General features: G+C 39.3%; 1 protein-coding gene across 1 annotated transcript in view; it reads right to left on the reverse strand.

Annotated features, from left to right (window-relative positions):
• Window positions 1-14,922, reverse strand: part of LOC126335571 (ATP-binding cassette sub-family C member 4-like) — a 309,710-nt gene that overhangs the window by 73,869 nt on the left and 220,919 nt on the right. The window contains exon 15 of the mRNA XM_049999000.1: window positions 7,138-7,928. Coding sequence (XP_049854957.1) covers window positions 7,138-7,928 — 791 coding nt within the window. The remainder of the gene's footprint in view (window positions 1-7,137; window positions 7,929-14,922) is intronic.

Here is a 14,922-nt window from a genome sequence, read left to right on the forward strand (position 1 = left end):
CACTTCACCATTCACAACATCCCCAACAAAAATGAGTTAGGCTTCCAAAGAACAGATTTTCTCTCACACAAATGAAATTCTTGTGTCACTAAAAAATAAAATGTCACCTATTGGAATTTCCTGTGACTTGTTAAAGGTCTTTGACTTTGCTGACCACAACACTCACTTAAAGAAGGCCAATTTTTATGGTTTGAATGGTAGTACTGGTACATGGATTGAATCAATCTACACAATAGGAAGCAGAAAGTGATAATAAATGGTTTTGATGGCTGTCCTTTCTCAATGACTAAGGCACGTTAAAGTATGGAGTGCCACAAGGATCTATTTTGGGGGCCTTTATTGTTTCTTATCTTTGTCAATGACCTCCCATTCTGTACAAACACCGAGAGTAAATTCACTCTTTTTGCTGATGACACTACTATTATGCTTGAAAGTCAATTGATCAGTGAGCTAGTAAATAAATGTAATGCTGTACTTGTAGATGTCCTGCATTGGTTTAAGTCTGGTGAATTAACACTAAATATTGAAAAAACTCAACATATTCCATTTCATGCATCACCGAAAGAAAATGAAGCAATCAACATATGTGGAGGCAGTCAACATATATTACTGTGTGCCACCTCTACATTTCTGGGCATTATAAATGATAACAAGTTAAACTGGTCTGGGCATATTCTAGATCCTCATAAAAGACTAAGTGTAGCAACTATGCCCCACATGTAATTACCCCTGTTGGTAATATGAATGCTATCAAAGAAGCTCACTTTGTCTATTTTCACTCCATCATTCATACAGCATAATTTTTGGGGTAATCAACTTTAGCCAAAAAGATCTTTACTGCACAACAGAGAGCAATTAGAATCATGAGTGGTGTTAATCCACAAAGTTCTTGCAGAAACCTGTTACATAAGTTCCAAATATTAAACACCTCATGTCAGTACTTATTTTCTTTGATTATTTTTATCTTGAATTACCTTTCTCTTTTCACATCCAATAATGCATACTGTGATCACAACAGAAGGTCTAAAAATGATTTACACAGAGATGTAAAACAGCTAAGTATCATACGAGAAGGTGTTCATTATCCTGCCACAACACTCTTCAATTATTTTCCATCTGATGTCAAAGCCCACATTAATTCCTATATTTAAATTTAAATTAAGAAAATACCTCATGGATAAGTCTTTCTACTCTCTGAGTGAGTACCTGTAGAGTAAGCATAATCAGTGACTGCCTTTGTAATTTTTTATTGTATTTCCTATGTATATTCTAGTCTCTATATTTTGTTACCTGTAATTTGTCTTCACTGCCTAAGGCGAGTCTGTATGAAAAGTTATTTTCAGTAGTTTATGTCATATTTATCTGAACTGTACCTATTTAATTTTAATTCATTCTTTAAACTTATATCACCAGATTGCTACATTCTTGTCACTGGACTAATGTTTGTTGTATATCTATAAAGATGTAAACCTGACTCATTTCACATCCTTGTGGTTCATCACTATACATTTCACATCCTTGTAGTTCATCACTATAAAGATTCATGGAATTTGAAATTAATAAACAAAAGCTCATCTTATTCACATTGCTCACTGCCTGGAAAATTCCGCTAAAAAGTCTCTTAGACGTCTCTCACAGCACACACAAATTTATTGCACCTCTGTACAAAGAGCTGGTAAGTTACTTGGAATATAAAGTAACAGTAGTGCAAGAACCTAACCTGGTGAACATAGGGTTAGGTTATGCAAAAGGGTTTTGAAACAAGTGTACAACAGTGAAATGGATCCTTACTTCATTCTGTTTGCAGACGAGGCTTGGTTCCATTTCCCAAAACTGACAACATTGGAGCACTGATGGACCCATTCTGCTTCATAAAAAAAACCTTCATCATCAATAGGAGTGTTGTATGCAGTTACTGATGAAAGAATAAGTGAGCTTCAGGGCTTCCTACAGAAGACAACCCGCTACCATAAATTCCTGCTCGGGACAGCCACATTTGCCCACCTGTTGCATGCTTTACTATGAAGAATGTACCTTTCTGATGGAGCCTTGGTTGTGAATGTTCTTTTCAAACACTCAAATCCAAACTACTCTCATCCCCTTGTTTAACTACATTCTCTCCGGACAGCACATAGTTCTGGGGACTGACATCTCACAGTACAGCTTCGGTGTGGTCCTAGCACACTGATAAGCCAATGGCTTTGAACACCTTGCTGCTTTCACCTCTAGATCCCTCACTCTGGCCCAGCAGCATTACTCTCAGGTGGAAAAAGAGGCTCTTGCCATACTCTATGCTCTCCAGAAATTTCATGTTTTTTGTATGGCTTCAAGTTTCATGCTATTACTGACTACAAATGCTTGGTTTCCTTGTTCTACCCTCACAGTTCCTTGGATGACAAGGCAGCACACTGCCTACAATGCTGGACACTGTTCTTGTCTTGCTACAATTAGAAAATCCATTTTTGAACTACCTGATATGCTATTGCAGTGCCTGTGTTATTCACAAATATGATGCAAAGTTTCTTGTGGAATGCATACATGTCTGAAGGAACAGCCACTGCGGCAACTACTGCCATTATGTAATATATTAAATATATTCACAGTTCCAAATATGGGCAATTGTCAGATGTATATTGGAATGATGAGAATGAAAACTTGTGACAGACCAGGACTCAAATCCAAATATCCTGCTTATTGCGACCGATCGCCTCGCCATTTGGCTATCTGAGCAAGACTCACACTTAGGCCCAAACTTCCCTATATAACCTGTTGTCATACATCCATTATTTATATTCTTGCCCAGGGGAGAAATTTTACTTGAACGTTGCTTGCTTATGAATGTGATATTGCAGTTCCTGTGTTCTGAAGGAACTTTGCATCATAGTTCAGAATAACACAGGCACTGCAATATCATATTTATCTGCTGACACTGGGCAAGCGACTTTTAATGGATATACTTGCAGACACTTGGTTGTCTACATGGAATTTTTGACCTGTCTGTGCATCATGCTCAGATAGACAATGGTAAGATGCCCACTCATGATAAGCATGAAATTCAGGTTCACGTCCCGGCCTGGCAAATTGTCATCATTACATTATACAGCTAATAGTTGTCCATATTCACAACTGTGAATACATTTCATGTATTTTCAACATTTGTGTAAACATGCCAATGCGAACATCTTGCCCCACCTTCCTGTGGGTCCTGACCCCGACTGTGATCATGAAGAATTGCTCTGCTGCCATTTTCATATTGAAACACAGGCCATACTTGAGGGTTTCCAAATTACGAGTTCACACGAAACAGCTGCCATTGCCGCTGATCTGGTTCTACGCCATGTGGTTTCACTTGTTGAACAAGGCTGGCCAGATAAACTGCCATGTCTGGGTTGGACCCTATGCACAACTATTTTCCCTTACAGTACCACCTCTCTGTTTTTGAAGGTGATATGCTGTTGTCCGTGGAAGACCAGCCTCCCAAAGTAGCCATCCCACCAGATTATGCCGCGAGATTCTATGTCTTCTTCACCAGGGCCATTGGGGAGTTTAGTGAATTTCATTGTTCTCTAAGAGACATGTTTTTTGGCCAGTGATTATGGCAAAATTGTCCATTTTGTCGTGGCTTGTGAGTAGTGTGCCCGACAACAGGCAGCTGCTATGATATCTCTGCCCCATGGCCTGCTCCACACCATGGGAACGCATTCATGTAGACTTCACGGGTCCCTTCTTGGATTTCTATTTGCTCTTGGTTGTGGATGCATTTTCGGGGTTTCCTTACATTTTCCGGAGTGCATCGATGTCAGCTGAGGTCACAACTTGTACACTTTTGAGGGTTTTTTCTGCAGAGAGCTTGCCTTGCACCTTAGTTACCGATAATGAGCCCCAATTTGTTTCTCACACCTTTTAATTGTTTTCTTCCCGTCATAGCATTCATCATGTTATGGCTCCATCATTCCACTCTCAATGAAATGGCTACACAGTACGACTTGTACATGTGTTTAAGCCCCAAATGAAAAAGTAGTTGTGGATTGTTCACCAGACGGTGCCATTCTCCATTTTCTGAGCACATATTGCTTCGTGCTTATGAGAGAGCGAGGCCTAACTGAGTTGCTTCATGGCCAGCAGCAATACACGCTTCTTCATCTTCTGTGGCCAGCGCTGTACCTACTGCAGTTGGGTTCAACTGCTCACTTTGTGCCAGGATCGCCAGTTTGGGCACAGAGGTTTGATTGCAGACCCAAGTGGATACTGACCACTGTCGTATCTCACTGGGGATGCTGTCTTTATGACTTGTGTATTGCTGATGGGCTGGTGGCACACCACTTTGATCAGTTGCATCTCTGATCACCACTGGAAGCTATCAGTGTGCGGGTGTGGCCCCTACTGCTGCAGACAGTCCCGCCGCCCTCCACCTTGAGCCCATCATCAGCTGCTATGAAGGGAGCCCCTTCCCACTGGCTGCCTCTTCCACGTGCGGTGCCCTGGGAGTTCCAGCTTGCCTGTGCCAAGCACCAGTCGGTCACTGGCCTCAGGTCCATTGCCACTTCCTACTGTTCCAATTGGACTGCCTTCACCAGCTCATCATCATCTCCAGTAGGTCCAGCCCTGTATCCTCTGCAAGGGGACGTGCTTGCTGATAACGATTCAGAAATGGCAATGGCACCCTCCTCTCTGGTGCTGTCATTAGGTGCCACGCAGGCCTACCACACTCGGGTGTGCCCGCGTCTTCGCGTGGTCTGGTCGTATGCTATGGCTCTTACCCAGCATATCATCCCATCCCTTCCATCAGAACCGGCTGCCACCACTCTGGATCCGATGGATGTGACTCTCGTCAGGCCACTGGTGTACCTTCCATCACCTGAGCATCCACTCTGTACGAGGGAGAGGTGTGCTATATCTTGCTACTAGTGTGTGTGAGTGTGAGTGTGAGTATGCCAAGTGTGGGTCACCAAGCATGTGCATTTGAATTGGCCATGAAGAGTACCAGCATGGGCTAACCGCTGGAGACCACCTGTGGAAGGTCTACACATGCTGTACTCTCCACTGCACTGTCTGCCGGCGACTCACACACGTGTATGCTAGGAGTAGAGCTGACTGAGGCTCTCTATGGTATTCTATAAGGTGCACAACTTTGCTTCCACCATTTTCCCCCAACATTTGAGGCTTTAATGAAACAAATTGGTTACACATGTATCATTCAAGGTATTTTTCATCGCTGGCCACTACTTTCTCCCATCTTTCAGTCGGTGTATAAATTCAGGGTCAAAAAAATTGTTCTTCTTTCGAAGCAATCCACGAATCAATCCAATTTGTGACTTCTTCGTGAGATCGGAAGTGTTGGCCAGTCAGGCCTTGCGCCATTGATCTAAACAGGTGAAAGTCAGAGGGAGCAATGTCTGGAGAATATGGCGGGTGGGGCAGGACTTTCCATTTTACGGTTTCCAAGTACATTTTGACCTCTTTGGGGGTCGAGTGTTGTCGTGCTGCAAAAGCACTTTATTTTGCTTCTCGCTGTATTGCTGCCATTTGTCTTTTAATGCTCCGTTCCAATGCATTAATTGCATTTGATAATGAGCACCTGTGATTGTTTCACTTGGTGTTAACACCTCACAGTACACGACGCCAAGCTGCTCCCACCAAATGCAGAGCATGATCTTGGCTGTCGATGTGGAAGCATGGCCGGGATATCCCTATGATTTTTGCTTTTAGGGTTATCGTAATGGACCCATTTTTCGTCCCCGGTCACAATGCGATTCAGAAATCCCTTCCGTTTTTGCCTCCGAAGCAACTGTTTACAAACACACAAACACCGTTCAACGTCTCTTAGTTTCAGCTCACACGAAACCCAAGTCCCTTCTTTCTGAAACATGCCCATAGCCTTGAGATGTCTTGAAATGGCTTGCTGTGTCACTCCCACAAATCGTGCCAATTCTTCTTGAGTTTGACGTGAGTCTTCACTCAGCAGTGTCTCCAATTCTGCATCTTTGAAAACATTCTCTCTTCCACCACTATGCCGGTCTATGACGTTAAAATCACCGTTCTTGAAGCACTGAAACTTCTTTCACTAATAGCATCCTTACCATACATACTTGAGAGCATTCGATGAGACTCAGCTGCTGTTTTATTCATATTGAAACAAAACAGTAACACTTCCTGCAAATGACGAGAATTAAACTCATAAACTGACATTTTCAATCAAGAGCAACTTTATGATGCAGACACAAATTGACTAATGTTTGAATGCAGTTATGTTGACCGAGGTCCAAGCTAACTGCCTGACGTCTGCGATCTGTTTCTTTTGACCGCTACTTACCACTGTAACCACCTATTGGCAAATGGCGGAAGCAAAGTTGTACACCTTGTAGTTTATATTGTGAGTTGTGGAGTCCCAAGACGCTATTTCCGCAATGTTCAGAGGTTATGAATAAACCATGTTTGTTTGACTTGGATTCTGTTTGTGTATTACTTGGTTACTACAGTGTGCTTTTGAAACTAACAGCTGTTGTTGGAGTTCATTTTAATGATATACTGCTTTTTGGCTGCAACGATATTTGTTGTCTAATGATATCTCTCACTGAGCTGGGATAATGCTGAATTGTATCTTTTGGATGGAGCAGCAATGGAAATGAATGGCAAAGCAATTACTGACCCCCCTCTCCCTTTCTCTCTCTCAGGAGGAGGAAAACAAAGGGAAAAAATAAACTATTCTTACTGAACCAGGATACAGTAGGATCAGATGCAGCAAAACACCAAACTATACTATGTGAAATCTGGCACAATTGATTATCATCACATTGACAAAGGTGCTAGTAGTGCTTTAAAATTGTGGTTATAAATTGGGTATTGGAGCACAAATGCACAATGAAATGGAAAAACAATTGTGTAGAACATCTGGAAGCACACAATTAATCAAGCATGCCAAGAAAACCTGAGGGATCACGTCAGTCTAATAGATTAGCATTTAAGTTTACTTAGAAGGGCTCATTACTATTCCTCCCAGCTTTCAGAATGATTTGGAGAAATGGGATGCATGTATATATGGATCTTTATTTTGCAGTTTAATAATAATAATAATAACAATAACAATAAAAGATTTGTTAGTCTTTATTCAGAAATTGTAGGACAGTTTTCACTCACCTGAAGGATTTGTGTCAAAAAATCTCATTGTTCCTTTCAAAACATTGTTGAACATTCTATTGTGAAGGCCCTGTGATGAGTTTAAAGCAACCTTGAAGAATAATAATGCTCTGATGGTTGTAAGTATGATACAGCCGGCTATGCATGATGTGTAAATCAGAATGTACTGGTCTCTTGTAAAGAATGTGGACTGATCATATGGTTCAGAAATTTCTCTTTTCTTTCTGTAACTGGTTGCATTGATTTCTTGTGGAAATTTGTATGTTGTTACACCCCCAGTACTTATTTCTGTGGTAGTGAGATCTGATGTCCCATAAGCATTAAGATCACTTGATACGTTGTACCTTTGCAATGGAGTAGATGTAAATGAACTGCTTGACATTACACTTTCTGTTATCTGAATAACATTTTTGGCTTCTCCTCCATCCAGTGGTCCACTATCAGTTTCTTCTGCGTTTTCAGATACCGTGTAATTACTTACACTGACATGTGAAATATTATCAGCACCAACAGTAGCACTGACTGCATCTGAACTGCCTATATGTGTTCCCATAGAACTGTTTAAGTTCATCATGTTCCTACTAAAGTTATTAGAATCGTTTTCAACTGAATGAAAAGTAACATTTTTCTCATCAGATTCATTAAAGGTGCGTGACATTTCTGTTACTGGCGGAGGGATCACTGATGAAGATGCAGCATATTGTGAGGTCACATTGTTACTTATATTAGACATGGCCAGCTTATGGAGGTAATCATCCTCCAACTGCAATCTCATTTGCTCCTGGTTTGTCCTGTAACAATAAAAGCAATCCACATATCAACAGTAGTAATGTATATCGATTGCAACATCAGTTTTGCCACTCTATACATCTGTTTGCTTTATTAACTGAACAATGTAATTGATATATCCTTTAACTTACACAACAATACATTAAGATGTACATTGGCATACGTTTTTTTTTTTCCAATTTTGCCACATTAGTGCACTTTCTGTCACTCCGACAGGTTGTATAGTGTCCAAAGCAGAAGCACAGCCTACTGATACTGCAGTATGAGATGCAGATGATACAATATTATCTACTAAGATCTAGGCTTGAGTCCCACTGTGCCAAACAGTTTCAATTTCTCAGGAAGATCAATAATAATAATAATAATAATAATAATAATAATTGCAACATGAAGTCATCAAAGCAATTAATTCTACTCACAATTGGAAAGCCCCTGGAAAAGATAAAATAGCAAATTTCTGGCTAAAGAAGTTCACCTCAACACATTCACATCTAACTAAATTATTTAACAGTTATATTGCAGACCCATACACATTCCCTGATACACTTACACATGGAATAACTTATATGAAACCTAAAGATCAAGCAGACACAGCAAACCCACCTAAATACCGCCCAATAACATGCCTACCAACAATATACAAAATATTGACTTCAGTCATTACACAGAAATTAATGACACATACAACACAGAACAAAATTATAAATGAAGAACAAAAAGGCTGTTGCAAAGGAGCACGAGGATCTAAAGAGCAACTGATAATAGATGCAGAAGTGATATATCAAGCTAAAACTAAACAAAGGTCGCTACACTACGCATACATTGATTACCAAAAAGCTTTTGATAGTGTACCCCACTCATGGTTACTACAAATATTGGAAATATACAAAGTAGATCCTAAATTGATACAGTTCCTAAACATAGTAATGAAAAATTGGAAAACCACACTTAATATACAAACAAATTCAAATAATATCACATCACAGCCAATACAGATTAAGCGTGGAATATACCATGGAGACTCATTAAGTCCTTTCTGGTTCTACCTTGCGCTGAACCCACTATCCAACATGCCGAATAATACAAATTATGGATACGATATTACTGGAACATACCCACACAAAATCACACATTTGCTATACATGGATGATCTAAAACTACTGGCAGCAACAAATCAACAACTCAACCAATTACTAAAGATAACAGAAGTATTCAGCAATGATATAAATATGGCTTTTGGAACAGACAAATGTAAGAAAAATAGCATAGTCAAGGGAAAACACACTAAACAAGAAGATTACATATTGGATAACCACAGCGACTGCATAGAAGCAATGGAAAAAACAGATGCCTATAAATATCTAGGATACAGACAAAAAATAGGAATAGATAATACAAATATTAAAGAAGAACTAAAAGAAAAATATAGACAAAGACTAACAAAAATACTGAAAACAGAATTGACAGCAAGAAACAAAACAAAAACTATAAATACTTATGCTATACCAATATTGACCTACTCATTTGGAGTAGTGAAATGGAGTAACACAGACCTAGAAGCACTCAATACACTTACAGGATCACAATACCACAAATATAGAATACATCACATACATTCAGCAACAGAAAGATTCACATTAAGCAGAAAGGAAGGAGGAAGGGGATTTATCGACATAAAAAACCTACATTAAGGACACGTAGACAATTTAAGAAAATTCTTTCTAGAACGAGCAGAAACTCGCAAAACACACAAAGCAATCACTCATATAAATACATCGGCTACACCACTGCTATTTCATAATCACTTATACAACCCTTTAGATTACATAACATCAACAGATACGAAGAAAGTAAATTGGAAAAAGAAAACGCTACATGGCAAGCACCCATATCATCTAACACAGCCACACATCGATCAAGACGCATCCAACACATGGCTAAGAAAAGGCAATATATACAGTGAGACGGAAGGATTCATGATTGCAATACAGGATCAAACAATAAACACCAGATATTACAGCAAGCATATCCACAACAGATAAATGCAGACTTTGCAAACAACAAATAGACACAGTAGATCACATCACAAGCAGATGTACAATACTAGCAAATACAGAATACCCCAGAAGACATGATAATGTAGCAAAAATAATACATCAACAGCTTGCCTTACAACATAAACTTATAAAATAACACGTTCCCACATACAAGTATGCACCACAAAATGTACTGGAGAATGATGAATACAAATTATACTGGAACAGAACCATTATAACAGATAAAACAACACCACACAACAAACCTGACATCATACTCACCAATAAAAAGAAGAAATTAACACAACTAATCGAAATATCCATACGCAATACAACAAATATACAAAAGAAAACAGGAGAAAAAATTGAAAGATACATCCAACTGGCTGAGGAAGTCAAGGATATGTGGCATCAGGATAAAGTTGACATTATACCAATTATACTATCAACTACAGGAGTCATACCACACAATATCCATCAGTACATCAATGCAATACAGCTACATCCAAACTTATATATACAACTACAGAAATCCGTAATTATTGATACATGTTCAATTACCCGAAAGTTCCTAAATGCAATATAACATATACCATACAGTTAAAAGGAAGTCACGCTTGATCAAGGTCCACGTCACTTTCTACTTCTGACCAGACATAACGTCTAAGATAAGAAAGAAATAATAATAATGATAAGTTCTTGACTACTGAGTAAGAAATAAGTCCAGCACAGGGCAATTTCTAGGATAGGCTATGGCTTAGACTCATGTGTTCGCAAAGTGTGTTAAAACTGCTGCTATATTTCAAAACTCATTAAGAAATGGGATATACCATGGAGGAGAAAGTTTTTATTTTCCGGTTTGCAATGAGGGCAGATTAACTATAATGCTCTTTAATAATCTTTCACAATGACTGAAAACAGCTTATTAATTTTCTTCAAGTACCATGGGATCTTGTGAGTCAAAGGTACTAAGACACTGAATGGGCCACTACAGTGAATACAGAATGCTAACAGTTAAAAAGTTAAATAAAATCATGAAAACAAGTGTTTCTGTATAGTATATATACTAGTAATGCACTATAGTGAAAGGCTCTAAACACTAAGAGAAACTGTGTGCATAATAACAGGAATATGCCACAATAATGTCTTTCCATTCATATTTGGAAATCTACTGGAAGCATATCTAAAACTGATTCGACACAACATTTCTATACCCCATTTAACAATGTGTTATCAAAGTGCAAATTGTTTTTGGTGTAGTTGAGTGAATGATGCAGCCCTTTTGAAATGAGTCCGTATTATTAACTACAAAACTCATAAAGGAATATGTGTACAGGTATGAGGGGGCTAAAATTTCAAGTCACTTGAGCAATGATGTGCAGGAAGTACAGAAGTCATTCTGACCACTCTTTTCTGGGCAAGGAATATTGTTTGTCAATAAACGAAAAGTTTTCTCAAGATATGGTACCATACAAGACAGAGCAAAGTAAGCAAGCTTTAGTGTTTCAGTATTAACAAAAATGTAGATATTCTTATAGCCAAGTTGGCAGCAATTAGTTTCTGAACATGATCACAAACACAATACTTCAGAGAAAGCTTTTTAACTATTATCAGTCATAATAATTTAAAATGTTTAACTTTCCTACATTATTTGAGCAACATGCAATTACAAAATTTCACTTTCACCAGAGTTCTGTGTCAGAAATAGTGTGCACTGTGTTTGTTGCAGTTAAGTAACAATTTGTTCTCCCTAAGCCATCAGCTGTTTGTCAAATTACATTGTGTTGATACAGTCTTCAGTCTGAAGACTGGTTTGATGAAACTCTCAAAGCTAATCTATCACATGCAAGTCTCTTAATTTCTGCATAACTACTGCAACCTGTATTCATCTGAAATTCCTTACTGTATTTGAGCTTTGGACTTGCCCTACAATGTTTTCCCCCACATTTCCTTCCATTGCCAAACCAACTATTCCTCAATGCCTCAGAAAGTGCCAGCCGACCGGAGTGGCTGAGCAGTTCTACGCGCTACAGTCTGGAACCGTGCGACCGCTACGGTCACAGGTTCGAATCCTGCCTGGGGCATGGATGTTTGTGATGTCCTTAGGTTAGTTAGGTTTAAGTAGTTCTAAGTTCTAGGGGACTGATGACCTCAGATGTTAAGTCTCATAGTGCTCAGAGCCATTTTGAAAGTGCCCTATAAAGTGATCCCTTCTTTTAGTTAAGTTGTTGCAAGAATTTCTTTTCTTAATAATTCAGTTCACTACCTTCTTATTAGTTGCTTGATCCATTCATTTGTTTTCCAAACTTCTTTGGTAGCATCACATTTCAAAACCTTTTATTGTCTTCTATGTTTAACTTCCTGTATTCCATATTAACAAAATTTCTCTTTTTTAAGAAACATTGTTCTTCTTAATTTCATTTTTTCGTCTAATAATTTCTTTTCGTCCGCAGCTCGTGGTCTCGCGGTAGCGTTTTCTCTTACCGAGCACACGGGGTCCTGGGTTTGATTCCCAGCAGGGTCAGGAGTTTTCACCTGCCTTGAGATGACTGGGTGTTGTATCTTCATCGTCATCATTCATCCCCATTACGGTCGGAGAAAGGCAATGGCAAACCACCTCCGCTAGGACCTTGCCTAGTACAGCAGTGTGGGTCTCCAGCATCATCCCTTATGCTCTGTCAAGGAGTACAGGAGTTCATCATCATCATCAATTTCTTTTCATGATCACCATCCATTCCATTTAACTGCTCTTCCAAGCCCTTTGTGCCTCTGACAGCAAAACAATATCACTGGAAAATCTTAAAGATTTTATTTCTTGCATCTAAACTTTATAATTCTCATCAGGGATAGGTTGCAACGTTATCTCACTCCCTTCCCAACTATGGCTTCCCTTTCATGCTACTTGACTCATCACCGCAGTCTGGTTTCTGTACAAGTTGTAAATAAACTTTTGTTCCCCGTATTTTATCCCTGTTACCATATGAAATGAAAGAATGTATTCCAGTCAACATTGTCTTTTATTCCCTCTCTACACCTACAAATGTAGTTTTGCCTTTAGTCTATGTCCTAAGATAAGTTATTGGGCCAACACTGCCTTGCATGTTCCTACATTGCTACAGAATCCAAATTGATGTTCCATATGATCAGCTTCTACCATTCAACCAGGCCTGTGATGCATTATGTGGGAGTTTTGAAGCCTGCTACTTTAGGATGTCTGGGATAGTTCCTTTTGCGTATTTCGAAAGTGGAGATGTGTCAATCAGGTGGGTGTGGAGTTCTAATGAAGCAGCTGTGAGTCCTCGTGAGGAGTCTCGGGTTTTAATTATGTTCTGCAGCTCAAACTGTGCATGGAAAGAATGGAGTCATTAAGAACAGTTTTGTATGTCGAAGTTTGCAAGAGCTGAAAATGAAAGAGGTTGGTTTCAAGGAAGAGCAGGAGAATCCTTCTGGGATTCGGGCTGGAAATTCTCTAGGTAGGGTTTGACACTCACTCTGTTGGTTGCGGGTTGGCAAATGGCCATTTCAATTGTTTTACCAAAAAAATATTTCTTTCCTCATTCTGTGGTGCACATTTTAATGTATCCTAGACGTGAGGCTCCAAGGAAATTATTTCCTCCATTCTCCTTCTATCTCTTCTGTAGCCTGATGAAGGATGATTGCCTTATATATGTAAAAGATTACAAAAGGTGTTAAATAACTTTCAAATTAAATGTGGTCTATGGAACAAAGCAAGACAAAAAACTAGTTTCTATGACAACTTTGCTTCTTTGTGTAGGGGTGCAGAGTGGAACTCTGTTTTCCGATGTAACGTTCTTCAACAAGATCTCATCTACTATCAAGTATTTGTCTCTACAAATTTGACATGCAAATAAAAACCACACATTTATAGATACTTTTTCTACAGATTATCTTGTTAAGTTCTACATCTACATCTACATCCATACTCTGCAAGCCACCTGACGGTGTGTGGCGGAGGGTACCTTGAGTACCTCTATGGGTTCTCCCTTCTATTCCAGTCTCGTATTGTTCGTGGAAAGAAGAATTGTCGGTATGCTTCCGTGTGGGCTCTAATCTCTCTGATTTTATCCTCATGGTATCTTCGCGAGATATACGTAGGAGGGAAAAATATACTGCTTGACTCTTCGGTGAAGGTATGTTCTCGGAACTTTAACAAAAGACTGCACCGAGCTACTGAGCGTCTCTCCTGCAGAGTCTTCCATTGGAGTTTATCTATCATCTCCGTAACGCTTTCGCGATTACTAAACGATACTGTAACGAAGCGCCCTGCTCTCCGTTGGATCTTCTCTATCTCTTCTATCAACCCTATCTGGTACAGATCCCACACTGCTGAGCAGTATTCAAGAAGTGGGCGAACAAGCATACTGTAACCTACTTCCTTTGTTTTCGGATTGCATTTCCTTAGGATTCTTTCAATTAATCTCAGTCTGGCATCTGCTTTACCAACGATTAACTTGATATGCTCATTCCATTTTAAATCACTCCTAATGCGTACTCCTACATAATTTATGGAATTAACTGCTTCCAGTTGCTGACCTGCTATTTTGTAGCTAAATGATAAGGGATCTATCTTTCTATGTATTCGCAGCACATTACACTTTTCTACATTAAGATTCAATTGTCGTTCCTTGCACCATGCATCGATTATCTGCAGAGCCTCCTGCATTTCAGTACAATTTTCCATTTTTACAATCTCTCGATATACCACAGCATCATCTGCAAAAAGCCTCAGTGAACTCCCGATGTCATCCACAAGGTCATTTCTGTATATTGTGAATAGCAACGGTCCTATAACACTCCCCTGCGGCACACCTGAAATCACTCTTACTTCAGAAGACTTCTCTCCATTGAGAATGACATGCTGTGTTCTGTTATCTAGGAACTCATCAATCCAATCACATAATTGGTCTGATAGTCCATATGCTCTTACTTTGTGCATTAA

This window comes from Schistocerca gregaria, chromosome 2, assembly GCF_023897955.1.
Source record: "Schistocerca gregaria isolate iqSchGreg1 chromosome 2, iqSchGreg1.2, whole genome shotgun sequence".
NCBI classification, from domain to species: Eukaryota; Metazoa; Arthropoda; class Insecta; order Orthoptera; family Acrididae; genus Schistocerca; species Schistocerca gregaria.